The 21,113-nt window shown below is 41.6% G+C and overlaps 2 protein-coding genes across 4 annotated transcripts in view; one reads left to right on the forward strand and one right to left on the reverse strand.

Moving 5' to 3' along the window:
- Positions 1-21,113, forward strand: part of LOC139766109 (uncharacterized) — a 136,294-nt gene that overhangs the window by 107,303 nt on the left and 7,878 nt on the right. For both annotated transcript variants that reach the window (XM_071694303.1, XM_071694302.1), the window contains exons 3-8: positions 9,333-9,448; positions 14,498-14,668; positions 15,675-15,866; positions 16,283-16,459; positions 16,641-16,757; positions 17,302-17,383. In XM_071694303.1, the coding sequence (XP_071550404.1) occupies positions 9,333-9,448; positions 14,498-14,668; positions 15,675-15,866; positions 16,283-16,459; positions 16,641-16,757; positions 17,302-17,383 (855 nt within the window). The remainder of the gene's footprint in view (positions 1-9,332; positions 9,449-14,497; positions 14,669-15,674; positions 15,867-16,282; positions 16,460-16,640; positions 16,758-17,301; positions 17,384-21,113) is intronic.
- The window catches only part of mRpS10 (mitochondrial ribosomal protein S10), a 40,697-nt gene continuing 34,416 nt past the window's right edge, over positions 14,833-21,113 (reverse strand). For both annotated transcript variants that reach the window (XR_011716795.1, XM_071694306.1), the window contains one exon: positions 14,833-16,792. The gene's annotated coding sequence lies outside the window, so the exon portion shown is untranslated. The remainder of the gene's footprint in view (positions 16,793-21,113) is intronic.

Below are 21,113 nucleotides of genomic sequence, written 5' to 3' on the forward strand. Positions count from 1 at the left end.
GAGGGGTCGCTGACAACTTCACCAACCTAGAACCTCCCCGAGGGATCGCTGACAACTTCACCAACCTAGAACCTCCCCGAGGGATCGCTGACAACTTCACCAACCTAGAACCTCCCCGAGGGATCGCTGACAACTTCACCAACCCTAGAACCTCCCCGAGGGGTCGCTGACAACTTCACCAACCTAGAACCTCCCCGAGGGGTCGCTGACAACTTCACCAACCCTAGAACCTCCCCGAGGGGTCGCTGACAACTTCACCAACCTAGAACCTCCCCGAGGGGTCGCTGACAACTTCACCAACCCTAGAACCTCCCCGAGGGGTCGCTGACAACTTCACCAACCCTAGAACCTCCCCGAGGGGTCGCTGACAACTTCACCAACCCTAGAACCTCCCCGAGGGATCGCTGACAACTTCACCAACCCTAGAACCTCCCCGAGGGGTCGCTGACAACTTCACCAACCTAGAACCTCCCCGAGGGGTCGCTGACAACTTCACCAACCCTAGAACCTCCCCGAGGGGTCGCTGACAACTTCACCAACCCTAGAACCTCCCCGAGGGGTCGCTGACAACTTCACCAACCCTAGAACCTCCCCGAGGGGTCGCTGACAACTTCACCAACCCTAGAACCTCCCCGAGGGGTCGCTGACAACTTCACCAACCCTAGAACCTCCCCGAGGGGTCGCTGACAACTTCACCAACCTAGAACCTCCCCGAGGGATCGCTGACAACTTCACCAACCTAGAACCTCCCCGAGGGATCGCTGACAACTTCACCAACCCTAGAACCTCCCCGAGGGGTCGCTGACAACTTCACCAACCCTAGAACCTCCCCGAGGGGTCGCTGACAACTTCACCAACCTAGAACCTCCCCGAGGGATCGCTGACAACTTCACCAACCTAGAACCTCCCCGAGGGGTCGCTGACAACTTCACCAACCCTAGAACCTCCCCGAGGGGTCGCTGACAACTTCACCAACCTAGAACCTCCCCGAGGGGTCGCTGACAACTTCACCAACCCTAGAACCTCCCCGAGGGATCGCTGACAACTTCACCAACCCTAGAACCTCCCCGAGGGGTCGCTGACAACTTCACCAACCCTAGAACCTCCCCGAGGGGTCGCTGACAACTTCACCAACCTAGAACCTCCCCGAGGGATCGCTGACAACTTCACCAACCCTAGAACCTCCCCGAGGGATCGCTGACAACTTCACCAACCTAGAACCTCCCCGAGGGGTCGCTGACAACTTCACCAACCCTAGAACCTCCCCGAGGGGTCGCTGACAACTTCACCAACCTAGAACCTCCCCGAGGGATCGCTGACAACTTCACCAACCTAGAACCTCCCCGAGGGATCGCTGACAACTTCACCAACCTAGAACCTCCCCGAGGGGTCGCTGACAACTTCACCAACCTAGAACCTCCCCGAGGGATCGCTGACAACTTCACCAACCCTAGAACCTCCCCGAGGGGTCGCTGACAACTTCACCAACCTAGAACCTCCCCGAGGGGTCGCTGACAACTTCACCAACCTAGAACCTCCCCGAGGGATCGCTGACAACTTCACCAACCTAGAACCTCCCCGAGGGGTCGCTGACAACTTCACCAACCTAGAACCTCCCCGAGGGGTCGCTGACAACTTCACCAACCCTAGAACCTCCCCGAGGGATCGCTGACAACTTCACCAACCCTAGAACCTCCCCGAGGGGTCGCTGACAACTTCACCAACCCTAGAACCTCCCCGAGGGGTCGCTGACAACTTCACCAACCTAGAACCTCCCCGAGGGATCGCTGACAACTTCACCAACCTAGAACCTCCCCGAGGGATCGCTGACAACTTCACCAACCCTAGAACCTCCCCGAGGGGTCGCTGACAACTTCACCAACCTAGAACCTCCCCGAGGGATCGCTGACAACTTCACCAACCCTAGAACCTCCCCGAGGGGTCGCTGACAACTTCACCAACCCTAGAACCTCCCCGAGGGGTCGCTGACAACTTCACCAACCTAGAACCTCCCCGAGGGATCGCTGACAACTTCACCAACCTAGAACCTCCCCGAGGGGTCGCTGACAACTTCACCAACCCTAGAACCTCCCCGAGGGGTCGCTGACAACTTCACCAACCCTAGAACCTCCCCGAGGGATCGCTGACAACTTCACCAACCTAGAACCTCCCCGAGGGATCGCTGACAACTTCACCAACCTAGAACCTCCCCGAGGGGTCGCTGACAACTTCACCAACCCTAGAACCTCCCCGAGGGGTCGCTGACAACTTCACCAACCCTAGAACCTCCCCGAGGGATCGCTGACAACTTCACCAACCTAGAACCTCCCCGAGGGATCGCTGACAACTTCACCAACCTAGAACCTCCCCGAGGGATCGCTGACAACTTCACCAACCTAGAACCTCCCCGAGGGATCGCTGACAACTTCACCAACCCTAGAACCTCCCCGAGGGGTCGCTGACAACTCAGCTTATGAATTACTCGCATGTTAACAGCACTGTACAAGGACGCCTTGAAATGAGTTTCCTAGCACTCATTTCCCCGTACAAGGCAGAGGGGTTTGGGCGTAGTGATCGCCCTCCGCATTAAACCCACAGAACACGGCCCATCATCTACACATATATTGACCAAGCAGCTTCCCTCCGCTACCTCAAACATAAGGGAAATTACAAATCTCATATCCGAGAATGAATCGCTGGCATTATATTACAAGATGGATACAAATTCCCAAACAAACTTGAGGGTGGATGTAACACCGGCCAACCCCGTCGCTCAGAAACGTTTGCACAAACGGCCAAATGTCATTAATAATAACGGCCACGCGCGTGGCAGGAATTAATTGCCAGGAGAAAGGCAAGCGTACAGTCCGGCACAAGGGAAGGTGAACGAAGAAATTCGGGAGGTGTATTGAGATCGACGTTAACCACAAGTAACCTGAACACACTTGGCTGTCTGTCCACTGAAGGCTTTACGGAAAAGACCTGTGCTAGTACATCAAGCGCCCTCACTCACTGTGATATATATACTATCACGGGAACAAGTACACTCACTCACAAGCAGATAGAATACCACAATAAACACCTATGCAACCACACTCACTGGGAAATGGACGATCGACCGACGCCGTCAAGATAGTGAAAGCAGGAAAGAAGAGAAATAAGCATCACAGTGTGTGTTTGTCTCATGTGAACAGTCTTGTGACCACATCCCTTCTTACACATCTCGTCCCGCAGCTCTGAATACACAGGAGGTGCAAGGATATGCAAGTGACAAGACACAGCCAATGCGTGCTTCCCTCTCCACACACCCACCTCCCTAATCAATCACTGACCGGTGGCTCTACATCAATTATTCAACCCAGTGAGACTCCTCGTCTCGCTGGCTCTAGAACGAAGGCACACTGACTAAATCCGTGTAATACGTAAAGTTCACTTTACGTTAATGGCCTCGCCTTTGGCATGAGGGTTTTTCAATGGCGTCATACTCAAGGGTCGTACTGTACTTCAAGGGCCTTGTAGTCGTGCTCAAGGCTGGTGCCGTCGTGTCTCCAGACGGTGTCGTATTAGGCATTCACATCCAACCACACCAAGTTTCAAACTTTAGATTCTCATCAGTGATTCAGCTGGGACGAACCTGGGTCCTCACTGGGGCTGAGAGGGAGAGAGACATCTCACACGCCCACTACGACCATAAGTAACTTCCCAGTCATTAGCCATGTTAATGTAAACGCTCGGAAATTCATAACTCATTACAGTGACTCACGAGTTGTCTTCGAGTGTATTGGTATCATTGGCTTTGCTTGATGACCAGCAACTCTTCTGGAAGCGTACGGGAGAGGCGAATGTAAGGCTCACACCAGCTTACCTTCAGGTGCGACACAGCCAACCTCACGATTCCTTACCACTGACGGGACGTATGAAACACCAAGTAGAAAAGTAACATCAAATGCAGCCAGCACAAGGCCATGATCTACCTCAACTCTCATGATGAACCCTGGCTTCGCTAACTACAGCTTAGTCGGTGATATTCAAAATACAGCAACAATGGCTAGGAATCCGCGATGCAAATATTGCGACACAAGGTCCGTTCATACCATCCATATTGCTCCACGTATATTATCATCTTTTCCACGATCCAGCACCGATGAATTAGGTTATATTGCTTTATTTTTCCTTAAGCTTAGACTGCAGGAGCAACTGAATGCTAGGAAAACAGTTTATCCACCAACCTTAGGAGAGGATGAAAAGCTGGTTTAACTGTGGACCGACTGCAGCAACCAGGATTCGAACCTATGCGCTGGACTACGGTCTGATGCGCTAACCACAACAGGTCGAATCACAGACCACCTGCAGCTTCCAGTGCATCTACAGGTTCTGAAGATCCTCTGCAGGTTCTGCACACTGACTGCAGGTTCTGGAGACGAACTACATGTTCAGCAGACCATCTGCAGGTTCCAAAGACCAGCTCCAGCCCATCTACAGGTTACAGAGACCATCTGTAGGTTTGGAAAAGTGGATTACCATTACGGTGAGCAGCCCTGGAAAGTTCCGGTGTAATCCTGGATATCAAGATGACCTTCTAGGAATAATGGCCTCTCATACTGCCCTGTGTTACCCTCCACATGCACACCACTTAACAACAACAACAGTTTGCACCGTTTACGTACAACATCTTTAATCAGTTTACCCTATTCTCATTTGTCAAATCCAGCCGTTTTCTTCGTCATAAAACAGCTCTCTCTCTCTCTCTCTCTCTCTCTCTCTCTCTCTCTCTCTCTCTCTCTCTCTCTCTCTCTCTCTCTATGTGTGTTACCTTCTCCATTGGAGTTAGGTCTGGTATCGCTGTTTTCATTATCATTATCATTATTATCATTATCATCATTTATTATTTATCATCCCCCACGGATATTGTGTAAACGCTAGCAATTAGGAGGTCAGCTTATTCGATGTTTCACTCATTCGTTCTACAGTTGGGCTGCAGACGTCAACCAATTCCATCATCAGTAAGAGGCAGACTTTATCCTTTAAAGGAAAAGTCTTCCTTTATCATTTTAGTGAAAGCCCGACCACGATCGTGGGTCCCTTGGCCCCTGATCACCACCTTTGGCATAAAAAAAAAAAAAGAAGAGGGGGAGTGGGACTTTAAAACCATATATGTTATCATATATTTTAACCATTTCTCTTGACGCGTCGTAAAGTTATCATCCGGACATGTTCCACAAGATGATGAACGTGGCGTCATTCTCAATAAAAGATATAAAATGATGAACTGAAAACACAAGCAAAAATTTCCTGGACATGACGGTAATCGGATAAAAGCCCGCCCACTTACAGTGGAAAAGGCTGCAGAGAAACTAGGCCACACGCTTTTAATTCAATAACAAGTGACAGTAAAACGCGCCATGAAGGACGGTTGATAACACCAGGAAATGTTCAGACTGGACGAAACCCGAGGCAGCTGCACTAGTAGTTAGCTCCTGACACCCAGGATGGTGCAGCCGAGTCTTCCAAGGCTGGAGGGATAAGATTGCAGGTCAACACTAGACAATAATAGGAACAAATATGTTCTTTCCCCGAGCACACACCAACACAGGCTGCAGGCAACCATCGCCAAGGGTCAGAGACGGTAGCACAAGCTCTGAACCAGCGCAGCGTTGGCTGTCTAGTTCGCCTCTCTAGCCCAGGTTGATATCTTTTCTTTTTCCCTCACATGCACGTGGGATGTCAGCATTCATTCCACGAATACCACACACTCGCAAAATTACACATAACACTCGATAATAAGTAAATCACACGATTTTATTCTTCACTCGTAATTTCTCCGCTGTAGCTAAATAGCTGCCTAATGACAATATCTCGTCATAAATGAAATAAAGTGACCATTAGAATGTAAGGCTTACTCCTCACTCCTCAAATACATACACCATATACACTGCTGCAATCACCCGCAAACGCAGACACGCTAAACTCGAGGCTGTAGCTGTCATGGCCAATCCTATTCAAAACCAGACGGCGAATAATAATCAAATTTTATGGAGGGAATGCTGGTCCTTAACTCCACAGACCTGTGGGAATATAAATTAACATGGGTTAGATGGGACAGACAAGCTGTAACTTACGTAGGTTAGGTGTTGCAATGTTTGCTACGCCTTCCTGCCACCCACAACTCCCTCCGAGGCGTCGCTGAGCATGTCTTGACGCCTCCTCATTATAACTTTAATGGGGTGCCTAAACTTCGACTGACTGAAAATCACATTCACTGAAAATTAATTGGTTTTTGCTAATAACATACCTAGGATACAGACAACCAGTCAGCACATTTCCACGAGGAGCGTAGACTCTGGCCGACACACTCGCCCACGCTCAACCATCACTCCCAGACCAACGCCATAATAACACTCGCCCTCACTTACATAAGACATAGATTTTCACTTGGCTAAAGTTATATATTAATTAGCTACGAGCGCCTGGCTCAGAACACTGACTTTAAACCGATGTCTCAAGGGCCTGGCTCAAAACAGCCATTTTGTACCGGTGTTACAGTGGTCTGGCCCAGAAGTTATTTTTTTACCAGAGTTTTGGTGACCTAGTTCATAACAGTTCCTTTATACCAGTATCTTGAGACAATAGCTGTTGTTAATTATCACTGTAGATTAGTTTGTCAATATATCAACCTCTTTTCCTCTAAGGAGGGAAAGATATAAAAGTGAAAATTCTGCGCCTCTTACTCTTCCCAACTTACAGCCTTGACCACGGAAGTTGGGACAATCTGTTCTTAGAAGACTACTACGACCTCATGTATGCTAGACTACTACGACCTCATGTATGCTAGACTACTACGACCTCATGTATGTTAGACTACTACGACTTCATGTATGTTAGACTACTACGACCTCATGTATGTTAGACTACTACGACCTCATGTATACTTGGCTGCTTATTAGGGGATGGAGGGATCAAATCTACCTTGATGAAGTGGCTTGATGGGATGGAGTGCGTAAGAATTGACTCAAGTTCTGTAATTACCATAACGACATTGATTGTATTAAAACTTTCTTAACTGCCCATGACTGTTCATCAACCACAGAACAGCCTCGATGGATCGTAAAGCGCGTTCTGGGCCTCGAGTGCACTTGATTCTCTTCATATTGTTCTTTCAAGACAAAAATGAGAAATTAAATCTATCACAGTGTTGTAGGAGTTGTAATGTTACTCCCTTGTTCAATCAACAAATCTGGTAGCAAAAGATTGTAGTTTTTCAAAAGCAATTCCATAAAGAAATATTGGCAACGCAGGAGATAGTAACAAAGAGCGAATGAATTAAAGCAACATGTATATTAGATAAGTACGCTACAGAATTATTTGTTATCGTGTTCTGTGGAGATATATTGTATGTGAAGGTGGTGCAAATGGATACTCGCTCGGCGAAATAACTGTGCAAATTGGAACTGAAAAAAAACTCTTACATTAGGATGGAAGCCTTTGTTCTGTTTAGTAAACAGAACAGCTATTGAGAATTGTGCAAGTTGAGTATAGCCATTTGATTTATTCCAAAATGAATAAGAACGAAGCTAAAGATAACAGAAGAGAAATTATGCAAATTATCCTGATTACATAATAACGTAAGGACGCTTCAAAGTTTTTCCCAATGTTTCCAGCCTCCCAATCTGAATGATGATTGGAGGTGACATTCCTGTTAGCTGAGCCTCATTCAGACTAGTTCCAGACCAAAAGAAACCTGAGCTGTTTCTTTCTGATCTAAGAAGGACCGATATAAAACGTTATTAGCATCTGGCTATGATAAGTTTGTTTTCTTTCAATATTATAAAATATTGAGGAATATTATTGTAACGGAAATGCATTCACGTCTAAGCTACAACGCTCTCCATTTCAACAATAGTTACGGAGAGCAAGTAAATTGTCTGAATTTCAGCGGAGGAACGTTCGGTTTTTGTAAAGTACGGAAATACTGGTAAAAGTTCCACATTATATAAAGGGTGTAAATTATATTAACGACATCCCATTTAATATTAATACGAGCTCGAAATTGCAACAAAGATACTTGCTTCCAATGGTCTTATACGACTGGCAGGCATTATATTTATAATGACCCTAATCCTGCTGTTACCCTAGACCTTTCTAAAGGCTTTTGCATCTCATGACTATGCTACTTCCAGTAACAGGGAAATGTAGACTCCTTAGGAATGAGTTCTTCGACAAGACTGTACTCCCAATGATAGCCTCAGCAAAGTTGACTTTTCACTCGCGGTGTGACCTCGAGCAGCAGCAGTCCAGAAGGCATTATACATTGCCGTTTATGTGTTCTGTATGATTCATTTGGTTCACCCCACAGACTGTACTCATAGTTTGTGCGCATTAACTTCAAGAAGGTATCCTGACAATGCTAGCTTGAACGTTTACGTAGCTGACAAAGCACGCTTAAAATGCTAACATGATACGATGCTAACAATGTTACAGGGAATATGGCTGACTCCTGATAAGACGGTAATGTAATGAGATGTACCAAGGAACGTCAGCAGGACTGAAATGTTAACACAACGAGTCCGGAGACACTCGATTCGTTGCTCTTAAATACGCATATTGTGTTTCTAGTTCATCCCGATTTAATATAATTCATGTTTATACAAACTTTGATCGAATTGATGAAGTTACAACCGCCAGCAGCATTTAACACAGTTTTTACCTTATTTTTCCCACAGTACATGAGTTATGAAAGTCACCAAGTCGATAATTACCAGTCCATAAGCTTGGTAAACGCGACCTTTCACAAAGTTTGCACACTTCAACATCTTTTGGGAGTTTTGCAATAGAAAAGGGAGTTTTCTTACCTCACAATAAAACCATGTTCAAGGTGCTTTGTTAATGGTAAATAATTGCCGCTAATGGGAAGTAATGGCCTCCTACTTGAATATGCTAATAGAGAAGTCATCTGCAAACAGCAGCTGACTTACTTCCACGCTCCACCATCCTCAGCATACTATATCCCCACCTCTCTCTCCAAGACTCTCATATTCATCTTTCTCTTAACACACTTAGGACCTTACTCTCCCCCCCAAAAACCTCATCACTGCATCTAGTAGCTTTCCTACCACATCATATATTTGCAGCGCCTTCCACAAGACATCTTTATCAACCATATCCTGATTCTTAAATACAACTTATAAATCTCTTTCTCTTGTTTTACATCAGATATACTAAAAGTGGATATACCTCTGTAATTCAGGCATTTACTTTTTTTTTCTTCTTGAGTAGAATAACCCACCCAAGCTATGTGGCACAGTACATCAATGAACATGCATGATTCTCAACAGGTGTGGTGGCCAGACAGAATGTAAATTTAGTGTGGGGAGACATGTCCCTGCTGCACTCCAGGATCAGGACCAGTGGAAGGGGGGAGTCCTCAGAGTCATCTATGACTGTGTCCATAGTAAGTAACAACGAGAGATTGAGAAATATGTAATGAGAGAGCGTTTGTCTATGGATGACTTGATTACCAAGTATTATCATTACAGTTAAATCGATAGTTGACAGTAACAAAAATCTATATCAGTCATAACAAAATACCATCAATATGTACACTATTCATACAATACATTTAAGACTGTTTTGTGCACCTGCATTCATGCTCAAACTCCTCTATGGCAAATATTCAAAGACTGCTCTTCACTTCGACCTCCATATTCTCTGCTTCTTCAAACCAATAAACAATTTATGATATTTAAAGAAAAGTATTAACTCTCAATTATTTCCAAACACATTACTCTTATGAGCATTTCTTCATGGTCCGCGTGAGACTTCTTCAGATTTGATGAAACTATTTAGTCTGTTGGGGATGAGAGAGCTTGGGAAGTGAGTCAGTTGTTGTTCGCTGATGATACAGCGGTGGTGGCTGATTCATGTGAGAAACTGCAGAAGCTGGTGACTGAGTTTGGAAAAGTGTGTGGAAGAAGAAAGTTAAGAGTAAATGTGAATAAGAGCAAGGTTATTAGGTACAGTAGGGTTGAGGGTCAAGTCAATTGGGAGGTGAGTTTGAATGGAGAAAAACTGGAGGAAGTGAAGTGTTTTAGATATCTGGGAGTGGATCTGGCAGCAGATGGAACCATGGAAGCGGAAGTGGATCATAGGGTGGGGGAGGGGGCGAAAATCCTGGGGGCCTTGAAGAATGTGTGGAAGTTGAGAACATTATCTCGGAAAGCAAAAATGGGTATGTTTGAAGGAATAGTGGTTCCAACAATGTTGTATGGTTGCGAGGCGTGGGCTATGGATAGAGTTGTGCGCAGGAGGATGGATGTGCTGGAAATGAGATGTTTGAGGACAATGTGTGGTGTGAGGTGGTTTGATCGAGTGAGTAACGTAAGGGTAAGAGAGATGTGTGGAAATAAAAAGAGCGTGGTTGAGAGAGCAGAAGAGGGTGTTTTGAAGTGGTTTGGGCACATGGAGAGGATGAGTGAGGAAAGATTGACCAAGAGGATATATGTGTCGGAGGTGGAGGGAACAAGGAGAAGAGGGAGACCAAATTGGAGGTGGAAAGATGGAGTGAAAAAGATTTTGTGTGATCGGGGCCTGAACATGCAGGAGGGTGAAAGGATGGCAAGGAATAGAGTGAATTGGAGCAATGTGGTATACCGGGGTTGACGTGCTGTCAGTGGATTGAAGCAGGGCATGTGAAGCGTCTGGGGTAAACCATGGAAAGCTGTGTAGGTATGTATATTTGCGTGTGTGGACGTATGTATATACATGTGTATGGGGGGGGTTGGGCCATTTCTTTCGTCTGTTTCCTTGCGCTACCTCGCAAACGCGGGAGACAGCGACAAAGTATAATAAATATATATAATTTAGTTAACAATTAACTCTGTATGTTGGATGATCTTGAACCATATGACATATATGTTGGGTGATCTTGAACCAAATGAAACCATTCCTTCATTTTTTTGAAGGAAGATGTTGACTCCATTAGTTAAGGTACCCAGTCACAATACAGGGAAGAGTTAATGGGAGAGTCTGAAATATAAAGGAAAAAGTAACTGACACAGCTCTGCGGTGCCAGGTTTTAAGAAATGAGAGACTGTTGATTAGCAGTCCATTGTGGATAAAACCAAATACTCCACCAAGACTTGAGGAACCTTGTTGAAATGAAATCTGTTAAAGAAGTCCTGAGTACCCTAGTCAAAATGAAATATGTTAAAGAAGTCCTGTGCTTCCCTAGTAATGCCTCCATACAAGAATAGGGTCAACCAACCATCTCACTCCTTTTTCCTCTTCAAATTTCTTTGAGATGCATCCCATTAGCATTTGTTACAGGGTATTTGAGGCATACAGATTATTTTCCATCAGACGAAGAGGAAATATTTGGTGAAAAGGTGCTAGTAATTTATGGAAGTATTCTCTTAAGTGGTGTACAGTAGCTACAGAGCAAAAAATTTTTTCATAGTCCATTTTGTTAATTATGATCATATCCACAGTGCAGCCACATTCAGTGAGTAATATGTTCTTTAGCTGTTCAGTTTTGAATTAGTTCATGGTTCTAGATTTCATATTGATTATGACAGTGACTTCATCCCAATGATTGGGTGACATTAAACTTGATTGTCATCATCCAAATAGTATACCTTCATTCATTGTCAGAATAGATAGAAACTGGATCTAATGAACCATTACTGAAACAATATGAAAATTTAGTGCAAACTATTTGAAAAATTGTAAGTCAAGATATGCTGATAACTCTGTTAAGGTGTTCTATCATACCATCTAAATCACATGCAACAATTTCTTCCTACTTCACACAAGAGAAATACCATATTTCTTCTATATATTAGCCAAACCTACATTTGATTTTCTTTGCCTTTCCCATAAAACTAGCCCTTTCATTCAACAAATTTTAAGAAGTCCCATCACATCAGTTCATTTTTCATCTATGGTATATCTTCACAAGTACCTTTCTTTTCCATATTGTCTATCATTCTGTATATGAAACTAACATCTCTCCAGTATATATGTTATGCAAGATCTATATTTACTTTGTTCAAAAATCAGATATTTAAACATATAATAGAGAGACATATTGTCCTTTCCCACCTCTTCACAGATTACAATCAGTGTTTCAGCAGTTTCCAATCTAAGATTTTCATGAATCTTATTCTCTTACATGGATACATGAACTAAATTATAAAACAATCATTTCACCTTCAGTTTACTTTCCCATTTGCTTTTAGTTCTAAATTGTTAAAAATCATTTCAATTAACACTGTGGTATGTATATTTAATTTTTTTTTTTTTTTTTTTGCCGCTGTCTCCCGCGTTTGCGAGGTAGCGCAAGGAAACAGACGAAAGAAATGGCCCAACCCACCCCCATACACATGTATATACATACGTCCACACACGCAAATATACATACCTACACAGCTTTCCATGGTTTACCCCAGACGCTTCACATGCCCTGATTCAATCCACTGACAGCACGTCAACCCCGGTATACCACATCGATCCAATTCACTCTATTCCTTGCCCTCCTTTCACCCTCCTGCATGTTCAGGCCCCGATAACACAAAATCTTTTTCACTCCATCTTTCCACCTCCAGTTTGGTCTCCCACTTCTCCTCGTTCCTCCACCTCTGACACATATATCCTCTTGGTCAATCTTTCCTCACTCATTCTCTCCATGTGCCCAAACCATTTCAAAACACCCTCTTCTGCTCTCTCAACCACGCTCTTTTTATTTCCACACATCTCTCTTACCCTTACGTTACTTACTCGATCAAACCACCTCACACCACACATTGTCCTCAAACATCTCATTTCCAGCACATCCATCCTCCTGCGCACAACACTATCCATAGCCCACGCCTCGCAACCATACAACATTGTTGGAACCACTATTCCTTCAAACATACCCATTTTTGCCTTTCCGAGATAATGTTCTCGACTTCCACACATTCTTCAAGGCTCCCAGGATTTTCGCCCCCTCCCCCACCCTATGATCCACTTCCGCTTCCATGGTTCCATCCGCTGCCAGATCCACTCCCAGATATCTAAAACACTTTACTTCCTCCAGTTTTGCTCCATTCAAACTTACCTCCCAGTTGACTTGACCCTCAACCCTACTGTACCTAATAACCTTGCTCTTATTCACATTTACTCTTAACTTTCTTCTTTCACACACTTTACCAAACTCAGTCACCAGCTTCTGCAGTTTCTCACATGAATCAGCCACCAGCGCTGTATCATCAGCGAACAACAACTGACTCACTTCCCAAGCTCTCTCATCCCCAACAGACTTCATACTTGCCCCTCTTTCCAAAACTCTTGCATTCACCTCCCTAACAACCCCATCCATAAACAAATTAAACAACCATGGAGACATCACACACCCCTGCCACAAACCTACATTCACTGAGAACCAATCACTTTCCTCTCTTCCTACACGTACACATGCCTTACATCCTCGATAAAAACTTTTCACTGCTTCTAACAACTTGCCTCTCACACCATATACTCTTAATACCTTCCACAGAGCATCTCTATCAACTCTATCATATGCCTTCTCCAGATCCATAAATGCTACATACAAATCCATTTGCTTTTCTAAGTATTTCTCACATACATTCTTCAAAGCAAACACCTGATCCACACATCCTCTACCACTTCTGAAACCACACTGCTCTTCCCCAATCTGATGCTCTGTACATGCCTTCACCCTCTCAATCAATACCCTCCCATATAATTTACCAGGAATACTCAACAAACTTATACCTCTGTAATTTGAGCACTCACTCTTATCCCCTTTGCCTTTGTACAATGGCACTATGCACGCATTCTGCCAATCCTCAGGCACCTCACCATGAGTCATACATACATTAAATAACCTTACCAACCAGTCAATAATACAGTCACCCCCTTATTTTATATTCATTTATTATACTTAGTCGCTCTCTCCCACGTTAGTGAGGTATCACAAGGAAACAGGTGAAAGAATGGCCCAACCCACCCACATACACATGTATATACATACATGTCCACACACACACATATACATACCAATACATTTCAATGTATACATATCATCTATATACATACACAAACATATACATATATACACATGTACATAATTCATACTTGCTGCCTTTATTCATTCCATCGCCACCCCACCACACATGAAATGACAACCCCCTCCCCCTGCACGTGCACAAGGTAGCACTAGGAAAAGACAACAAAGGCCTCATTCATTCAAACTCAGTCTCTAGCTGTCATGTGTAATGCACTGAAACCACAGCTCCCTTTCCACATCCAGGCCCCACAAAACTTTCCATGGTATGTACAACTACATATTTTTCAGATACAAAAATCAACATAAAATCAAACAAAGATGTATTTAAGAATGTAGGATATGTATTCATTATGTGCACATAACTTGTATAACTGCTGTTGCAAGTACCCTGCTATTTTGAAAAGCAAAACACAGGATATCCCGTTCTTCCAGAGTCAGACTTCCATCGTGTGTGTGGAAGTGAGGTGTGGGCTCAAACTGGGTGGGTGCAAAGTGTTGGGTATCCTGAGTACTACTTAGGTGATCCAGGAGTCTGTACCATCACTATTCGTGTCGATGAGGGTCAACGTGTCATGCTAACCATCAGCGATCTCAGTATCAGAGGTAATCATACTGCTACTTTTCTGACATGTAGACTGGTTTAATAGCTATTTTTAAGACATGCAGATTGGTTTACAAACTTTGATAACTTTATCTTTTAGCAAAAATCTAAGCCTTTACTGTAACACCTTCAGGTTGCATTTATAGGTGGTAGAAAGTAAGACAAATTATACAATATCAAAAAATTTATTGTTCTGAGAAGCACAGCAACTGTAGTAACTAACTCTGATGAAACATACCATCCACTAATCAGGATTACCAAAGTCAATGTATTTAACACAGCTCTAGATCTCAAATAAATAAAATTTAAACATGGAAGATGCATCGTGACATACTCATACTAACACTAAATTGCTTATTCCTTAACCTGAGTACAAAGATAAGCTCTTACTGAAAAGATAAAATGAGAATATATAAATCAAAGCCTATGACGAAGAATAAAGATGCCATAAGAAATGTTTGGAAAAATAGTATGAATTTCAGGAGCCTATTTTTGTTTAACCTGCAATTGGCAAATATGATAAACACCAGGGAATGAGCCATGGAATTCCAGACTTCTTAAGGGTTTTAAAATATTTTTGGAAAGTTCAATTGTTTAACTTACTTTCAATACATGAACATAAAATATGGTAATACAAAGGTGTTGTATATATAATGATAGTCATTCAATGTACAGTGGTATTAAAACATCTGCATATCTGATATCTCTGTTGATATGTATTTCTTTGAGCTTAAATCTGGCCTCTATTTATTCCTGAAGTGATGACCATACAGATGTGGACAGTTCTTCTTTAATACTTCTTAATACTTCAATACTTCTTCAATACTTGACAATGTGGACATCATTATAAATGCAAAATATCTGGGGAAAATTATCCATGAGTCAAACTGTTGTATTCATAGTTAAAGATGTACAGTATATATGAATCACATATTGATGTACTTCAATATTATTGGTCATTCTTCAGAAAATATTAAAGGGTTTCCATAATGAACATGCTATTTACAGAGATTGTGCAGCCAAGTGAAGATAGTTGTAGGGACAGCTTATCAGTGACAGAGGGCAGCAAGCAGCTGTTTCACCAATGTGGGGAGACTAATCAACCTCTCAGAATTACATCTGAGGGTTCTGAAATGAACCTTACTCTCACTGCAACTTCTACTGTATTTCCTAAACGTGGATATCTTGCTTATTTCCAAGGTAAGGGCTGATGCTATGTTTTAGCTTACAAAGTTCTAATCATCAGTAAAGACATTACACAGTTTCTTTTTAAAGTGGAGTGTTTTGTGCATTAATAATATCTTAATTTTTTACAAAATAAATCATCTTACAGCATTCACAGTTTATCATATCACTGTACGCAGTGGCAGATTAAGCACATGTAAGGCCCATAGTATTTCTAGAAAGCATATTCCATTTCATCATTTTGATTTTCAAAACATTGTTAAGAGTGTACAGTTTTCTTAACTTTCTTCAAATCTTAATACTAAATGAGAAACACGTATAAATGTCAAATTAGTTCTTGAACTCTTAAACGATCAGTAAATATGCCTCATGAATTACTTTGTCTCTTGAATGACAATGCTGACAAACACTTTGTTTATGTTACTAACCAGCTCTCGGATGTGAGACACTTATCACTCCTGAGGATGGATACCGTGTTTTTCGAAATGCTACTCATGCTGAATATCTGTGCTGCGTACATCATGTATTTCCTGATACACTTGCTCGACATCGTCTACTCCAATGTAACTGGGCACATACATGGAATGATACTCTTCCTAACTGTGTCGGTATGTTTCATGATTTATAATTTTTTACTGGTGTTTTATGAATATTACATTCTGACTTGATAAGCTTTAAGTATCTTGTAAGAGACAGCTGTCCTTTGAGGAAATCTGGTTTATCATTGAATAGGGTATGATGGTTTTTCTTTTAGTCAAGGAGCCATATCTGAAACACTGTATCCCCTAGATGCTGAGGAGTTGTTCGAGAATGGCAATATTACAGAGTCACAGTATTACACCTTGGTAAATGGGAGTTCCAGATATGCTCAAGCAGAAATGTTGCGTCAAGCACATTTGGTCTATGGTAAGCTGACTGTCTTTCTTCTTTTATTCAAATATCTGTGGATGAAGTAGTATTAATTAGATATTGTAAATAAATCTATTTTGTATCAAATGAAAAGTAATAAGTAATCTAGAGTTCATTTTGTGAATTAGTGTCTCCATTACTGAGGAATTCTGAACAAATAATGATCACTATCATTATCCCAACTCTATTTGATGGCAAAGATCTATATTGCCCTCGATTTATTTCAGTAACTCAGTCACATTCCCTAATATGAGAGTAAAATAACATCAATTTAAGAGGAACAAAACACAGACTAAGACAACTCATATAAGAATAATCTTACTTTTTCTCACTTCTAATTACATTGTAAATATATATTTCCATATTATATAACTTGATAACACAAAGTGATTACTATCTACTCTCATCAATTAAATTAAAAAGAAATATAGTTTTAGTATTAAAAATATTTCACTTTACAGTTCTTCACACAAGAAATTGCCCTGTAGCATAAAAAGTAAAACTCATACAGCAGCATTCACATATATATATGTTTCAACAGATTTGGTGGTACCGACAGTGATAATGACAGTGTTGGTACTCGGAAATGTTGCAGTTGTCTTTCTGATAATTTACTGCCGCAGGTATGTGTAATGTGGTCAAAATGTGTCTATTATTAATGGAGTTATCTTTACATTATATAAAAAAAAAATTAAATTTTACACACATAAGCATGTACGCAAACACATTTTGATTAGAGAATAACTGAAGGATGAAACAGTGGGAACCTTCAGTATAGAGAAGTTACTGACATTGATAAAGGAAACAAGCTGGACAGGTACAGCAAATGGATGAAGACATTAGGAAACAAAGTATGAAATAAAATGATCACAAAATCAAAGGAATTAAAGGAACTATGACATAAAACCAGATGAAAGAGGGGACATGCAATGCTGGATGTGGTTAGAGAGAAATAATCAAAGGAAATGCCAATAACACAGAGATCAAAGGCTGTTGAAGGAAACAAGATAAAGAACAGGAGATAATTCTGAAGCTTATGTAAGAAAAAGATGGTATTGACAAGTAAAAATGAACAGAGACCTCAAGATGCAGAAACAGAGGAATATAGTAATTTACCAAATGAGGCTGCAGAGAGGGCAGCATAATATGTAAATGACAAAATATCAAGGAAATACACCGAGTGTCTGATGTCGAGTTTAGTAAGGCACAGAGTATATATGACCAACACAATAAAGTGAAAATAGAGATTTTAAAAAGAACCAGAGACATGGGGATGGAAAATTACCACTGCAGGATTCAGCTGAATAGGCTATACAACTAAGATATAGTACAAGCACAGAAAAAACTGAACAATTAGAGAGGGAAATAACTAATGCTGGCAGAGAAAAAATGGAGTCACATTAAAAAGAACAAAGAATAAATGGAGAAAGTTATTCAAAACTACTATTGCACACAGAAACAACAAAAAGAACAAAAAACATGTATTGGAACTTTTAAAGGTAAGTTATGTTAAGGATCCCAAAAGAATTTGCCAAACATTGATTAACCTATATAAGTCAGTGTTTAGTACATGAAAGAATAAAGTAATTAAAAAGGAAGTATTTAATGACTATAACAAGCATGTACTTACAAATATCAATCTATCAGGACACGTCAATGAAGCAAATGACCAACTAAAAGAGAACTCAGCACCACAGCCTAATACAATTTCACTAAAATAGACAAAGAAAACAATAGCTAACCCTCTCATGATGCAGCTAAGACAAAGTAGATACACATATAAGGTATACGTAACATCAATACACAGAGAGAAATCCAAATTGCCAAAAACAATATAAAACAGTCAGCCCAGCATCATGTATAATTATAGTAATTGATAGGATTAAAGAAAAGCATAATGAAATATTATTCATAACAAACTCACAAATGAAGGTGAGAATAGTTTTATACTTTTGAAGCCGAGATGGCACAGGCGGCCGAGTCCCTAATTAACGCCATCCTAAGCCAAGTACCCATTTAACTGACCAACCCTAGGGGTGAATGAACGGCTGGGTTGACTGTGGACAGACTGTTGCAACCAGGATTCGAACCTATGTGCTCAACCCTGGGCAGCTCATGAATGTATCATGGTCAGGAACGGTAACTGCTACACCACAGGAATCCTGATTAAAAGCATATAAACACATAAAAGGTATAAAGAGCAACATTGTAAACCTGTAAGCAACTCAGCAAGGCAGACACAATCAACAAAATCAAGTGTAATTACCAGGAAAGATATTAGAAAGGCACTAGATAAAAATATGAGCATCCAGTTAGGAATCTGGTAAGCTTACTTAATGCAATACCAGAACTATGAAATTTACATAGAGGAACAAGATATACATTCAAAAGAAGACTGGACTCTTAAGATAAAGTCAATACCAAATGAACATTGGCATAGTAGCTGCTCAGAACAAAATAGCATTATACAACAAGCAAGGTGTAGGAGTGGCAGTTGAGAGAAACAGCACATTTCAAGAAGCATTCTAACCTGACTATCATGGCAAAAACCTCATCATAGGTGCTTGTATCTTAGTAATATTTCTAACATTAAAAACAAAGGTTCAGCATATCACAAGATTCCTTTTATCCAAGATGCAACTTCCACATTGAAGACACAGAATGCTCTCTCCACAGTTGTGGTGCTCGCCCTAAAATGACAAACTAAAGCACATACACACACATAACAATACCACACATTTTTACCTATAGCCCTGCCTAGTAAACATAACCTGCTTCCTGTGCAGTGCAAAAGCTTCATAGCAGAGGCTTCCAATACAATCCCATGTCAACACGCTCTGCACTTAATTTTGTGCAACAGCACTAGACCTCCTATCTAAACAACTCCATAACTAATCACCAAACCCTAAGTAGAAATAAAAAGCTTAATCATGCCTCTCACCTCAGCAGCCTCTCCTCACAGATCACCTTACTCTAGGCGATTGCAACACTAACAAAACACATATACAATGAAAAAATCCAATGAGCACTAAGCCACCACTCTCACAGCTCGTCTTCAACAACAACCCACCAAACATTCATCATTCAGAAACTACTCTCCTGTGTCACCTTTGGTAAGGCTGTATCACTGAAAGTACAGGCTCTTCAAAAACCTTCACACTTCAAAGGAGTCTACATTTCCCTGCTACTAGATGAAGTGCAGCCTTGGGATGCAGGTACCTGTAGAAAGGTCCGAGGTAACACCAGGACTCTCTCATTGAAACTGGACCTAATGGAATTGTATGTAAATAAAATAAATTGAAATTATTTTGCCCTAAGACCCCTTTCTCAATGGTCTTGGGATTTCTGCAGCTTCAAGACTGTGCTACATCCAGTAGTTTGGACAGGATGGACTCCTTTGATGCTAGAACTTCTTTTTCATCAACTGAAAATGATATAGCCTCACCAAATGTGACATTTCACTTTCAAAGTTACCTCAAACTGGCAAGTAACATTTCGCTTTCAAAGAAACCTCAAACTGGCAGAGTCCAGCAACACCATTATAGGCATACATAATCCTCTCTGGGATAAGAGAGAAAGAACACTACCCATATATTTCCTTTATATCATAGAAGGCAATTAACTGGTGCAGGAGCAGGGGCTGGAAACCTCCTCCCATCTTGAAATATTTTTTACAAATAGGAAGCAAAGAAAGGATTTTCCCCAGAGTATTAGTTCCTGATGGTATCTTGCTAAAGTGGGAAATGCAAGTATACATCTTAAGATGGAAATGTCAACATTCTTTGAAAATGGATATGAAATTCTTAAACCCCTACTTGAGTGAGGAACTTTCTACATTGTCCCACTGCCTAAATATGCTGAGTGCTGCAAATGACATATCACCATGTTACTCCCACCATGTGTTACTTAAATGAACCATATCCATTCCTTACTATTACATTGTATTGTAGTGTAGCAGTTTTAAGCATTCTTACATAAGGAGCAGAATCATTGGAAATGGGTCAAGAAAAATGTACTCAAAAACATAGTACCTACACAAAGAGCAAGGAGTTTCCCCTGAATCGTGTCTCAAGTTTCATTCCCATATATTGCAAAGAGGAAATGCATTTTTTGTCTAGAGGAAAAGTAATATTTCAATAAAAAATATCAAAAGATAAGGACTTGTTACTGGAAATGCAAATACCTGGGAAAGGTATTTACGACTTGGACATCTATGTGACCAGTGCACAGAAAATTAATAGACCAGAGACTGGTACACGAGAGCTAACATACGAATAAACTGCATTGTGAAGGATTTATTCATATATTCATTTAATTTTTGTGTCTATATCAGATGGATATCTAAAGCCTTTC

This window comes from Panulirus ornatus, chromosome 57 (genome assembly GCF_036320965.1).
Source record: "Panulirus ornatus isolate Po-2019 chromosome 57, ASM3632096v1, whole genome shotgun sequence".
Taxonomy (NCBI): Eukaryota; Metazoa; Arthropoda; class Malacostraca; order Decapoda; family Palinuridae; genus Panulirus; species Panulirus ornatus.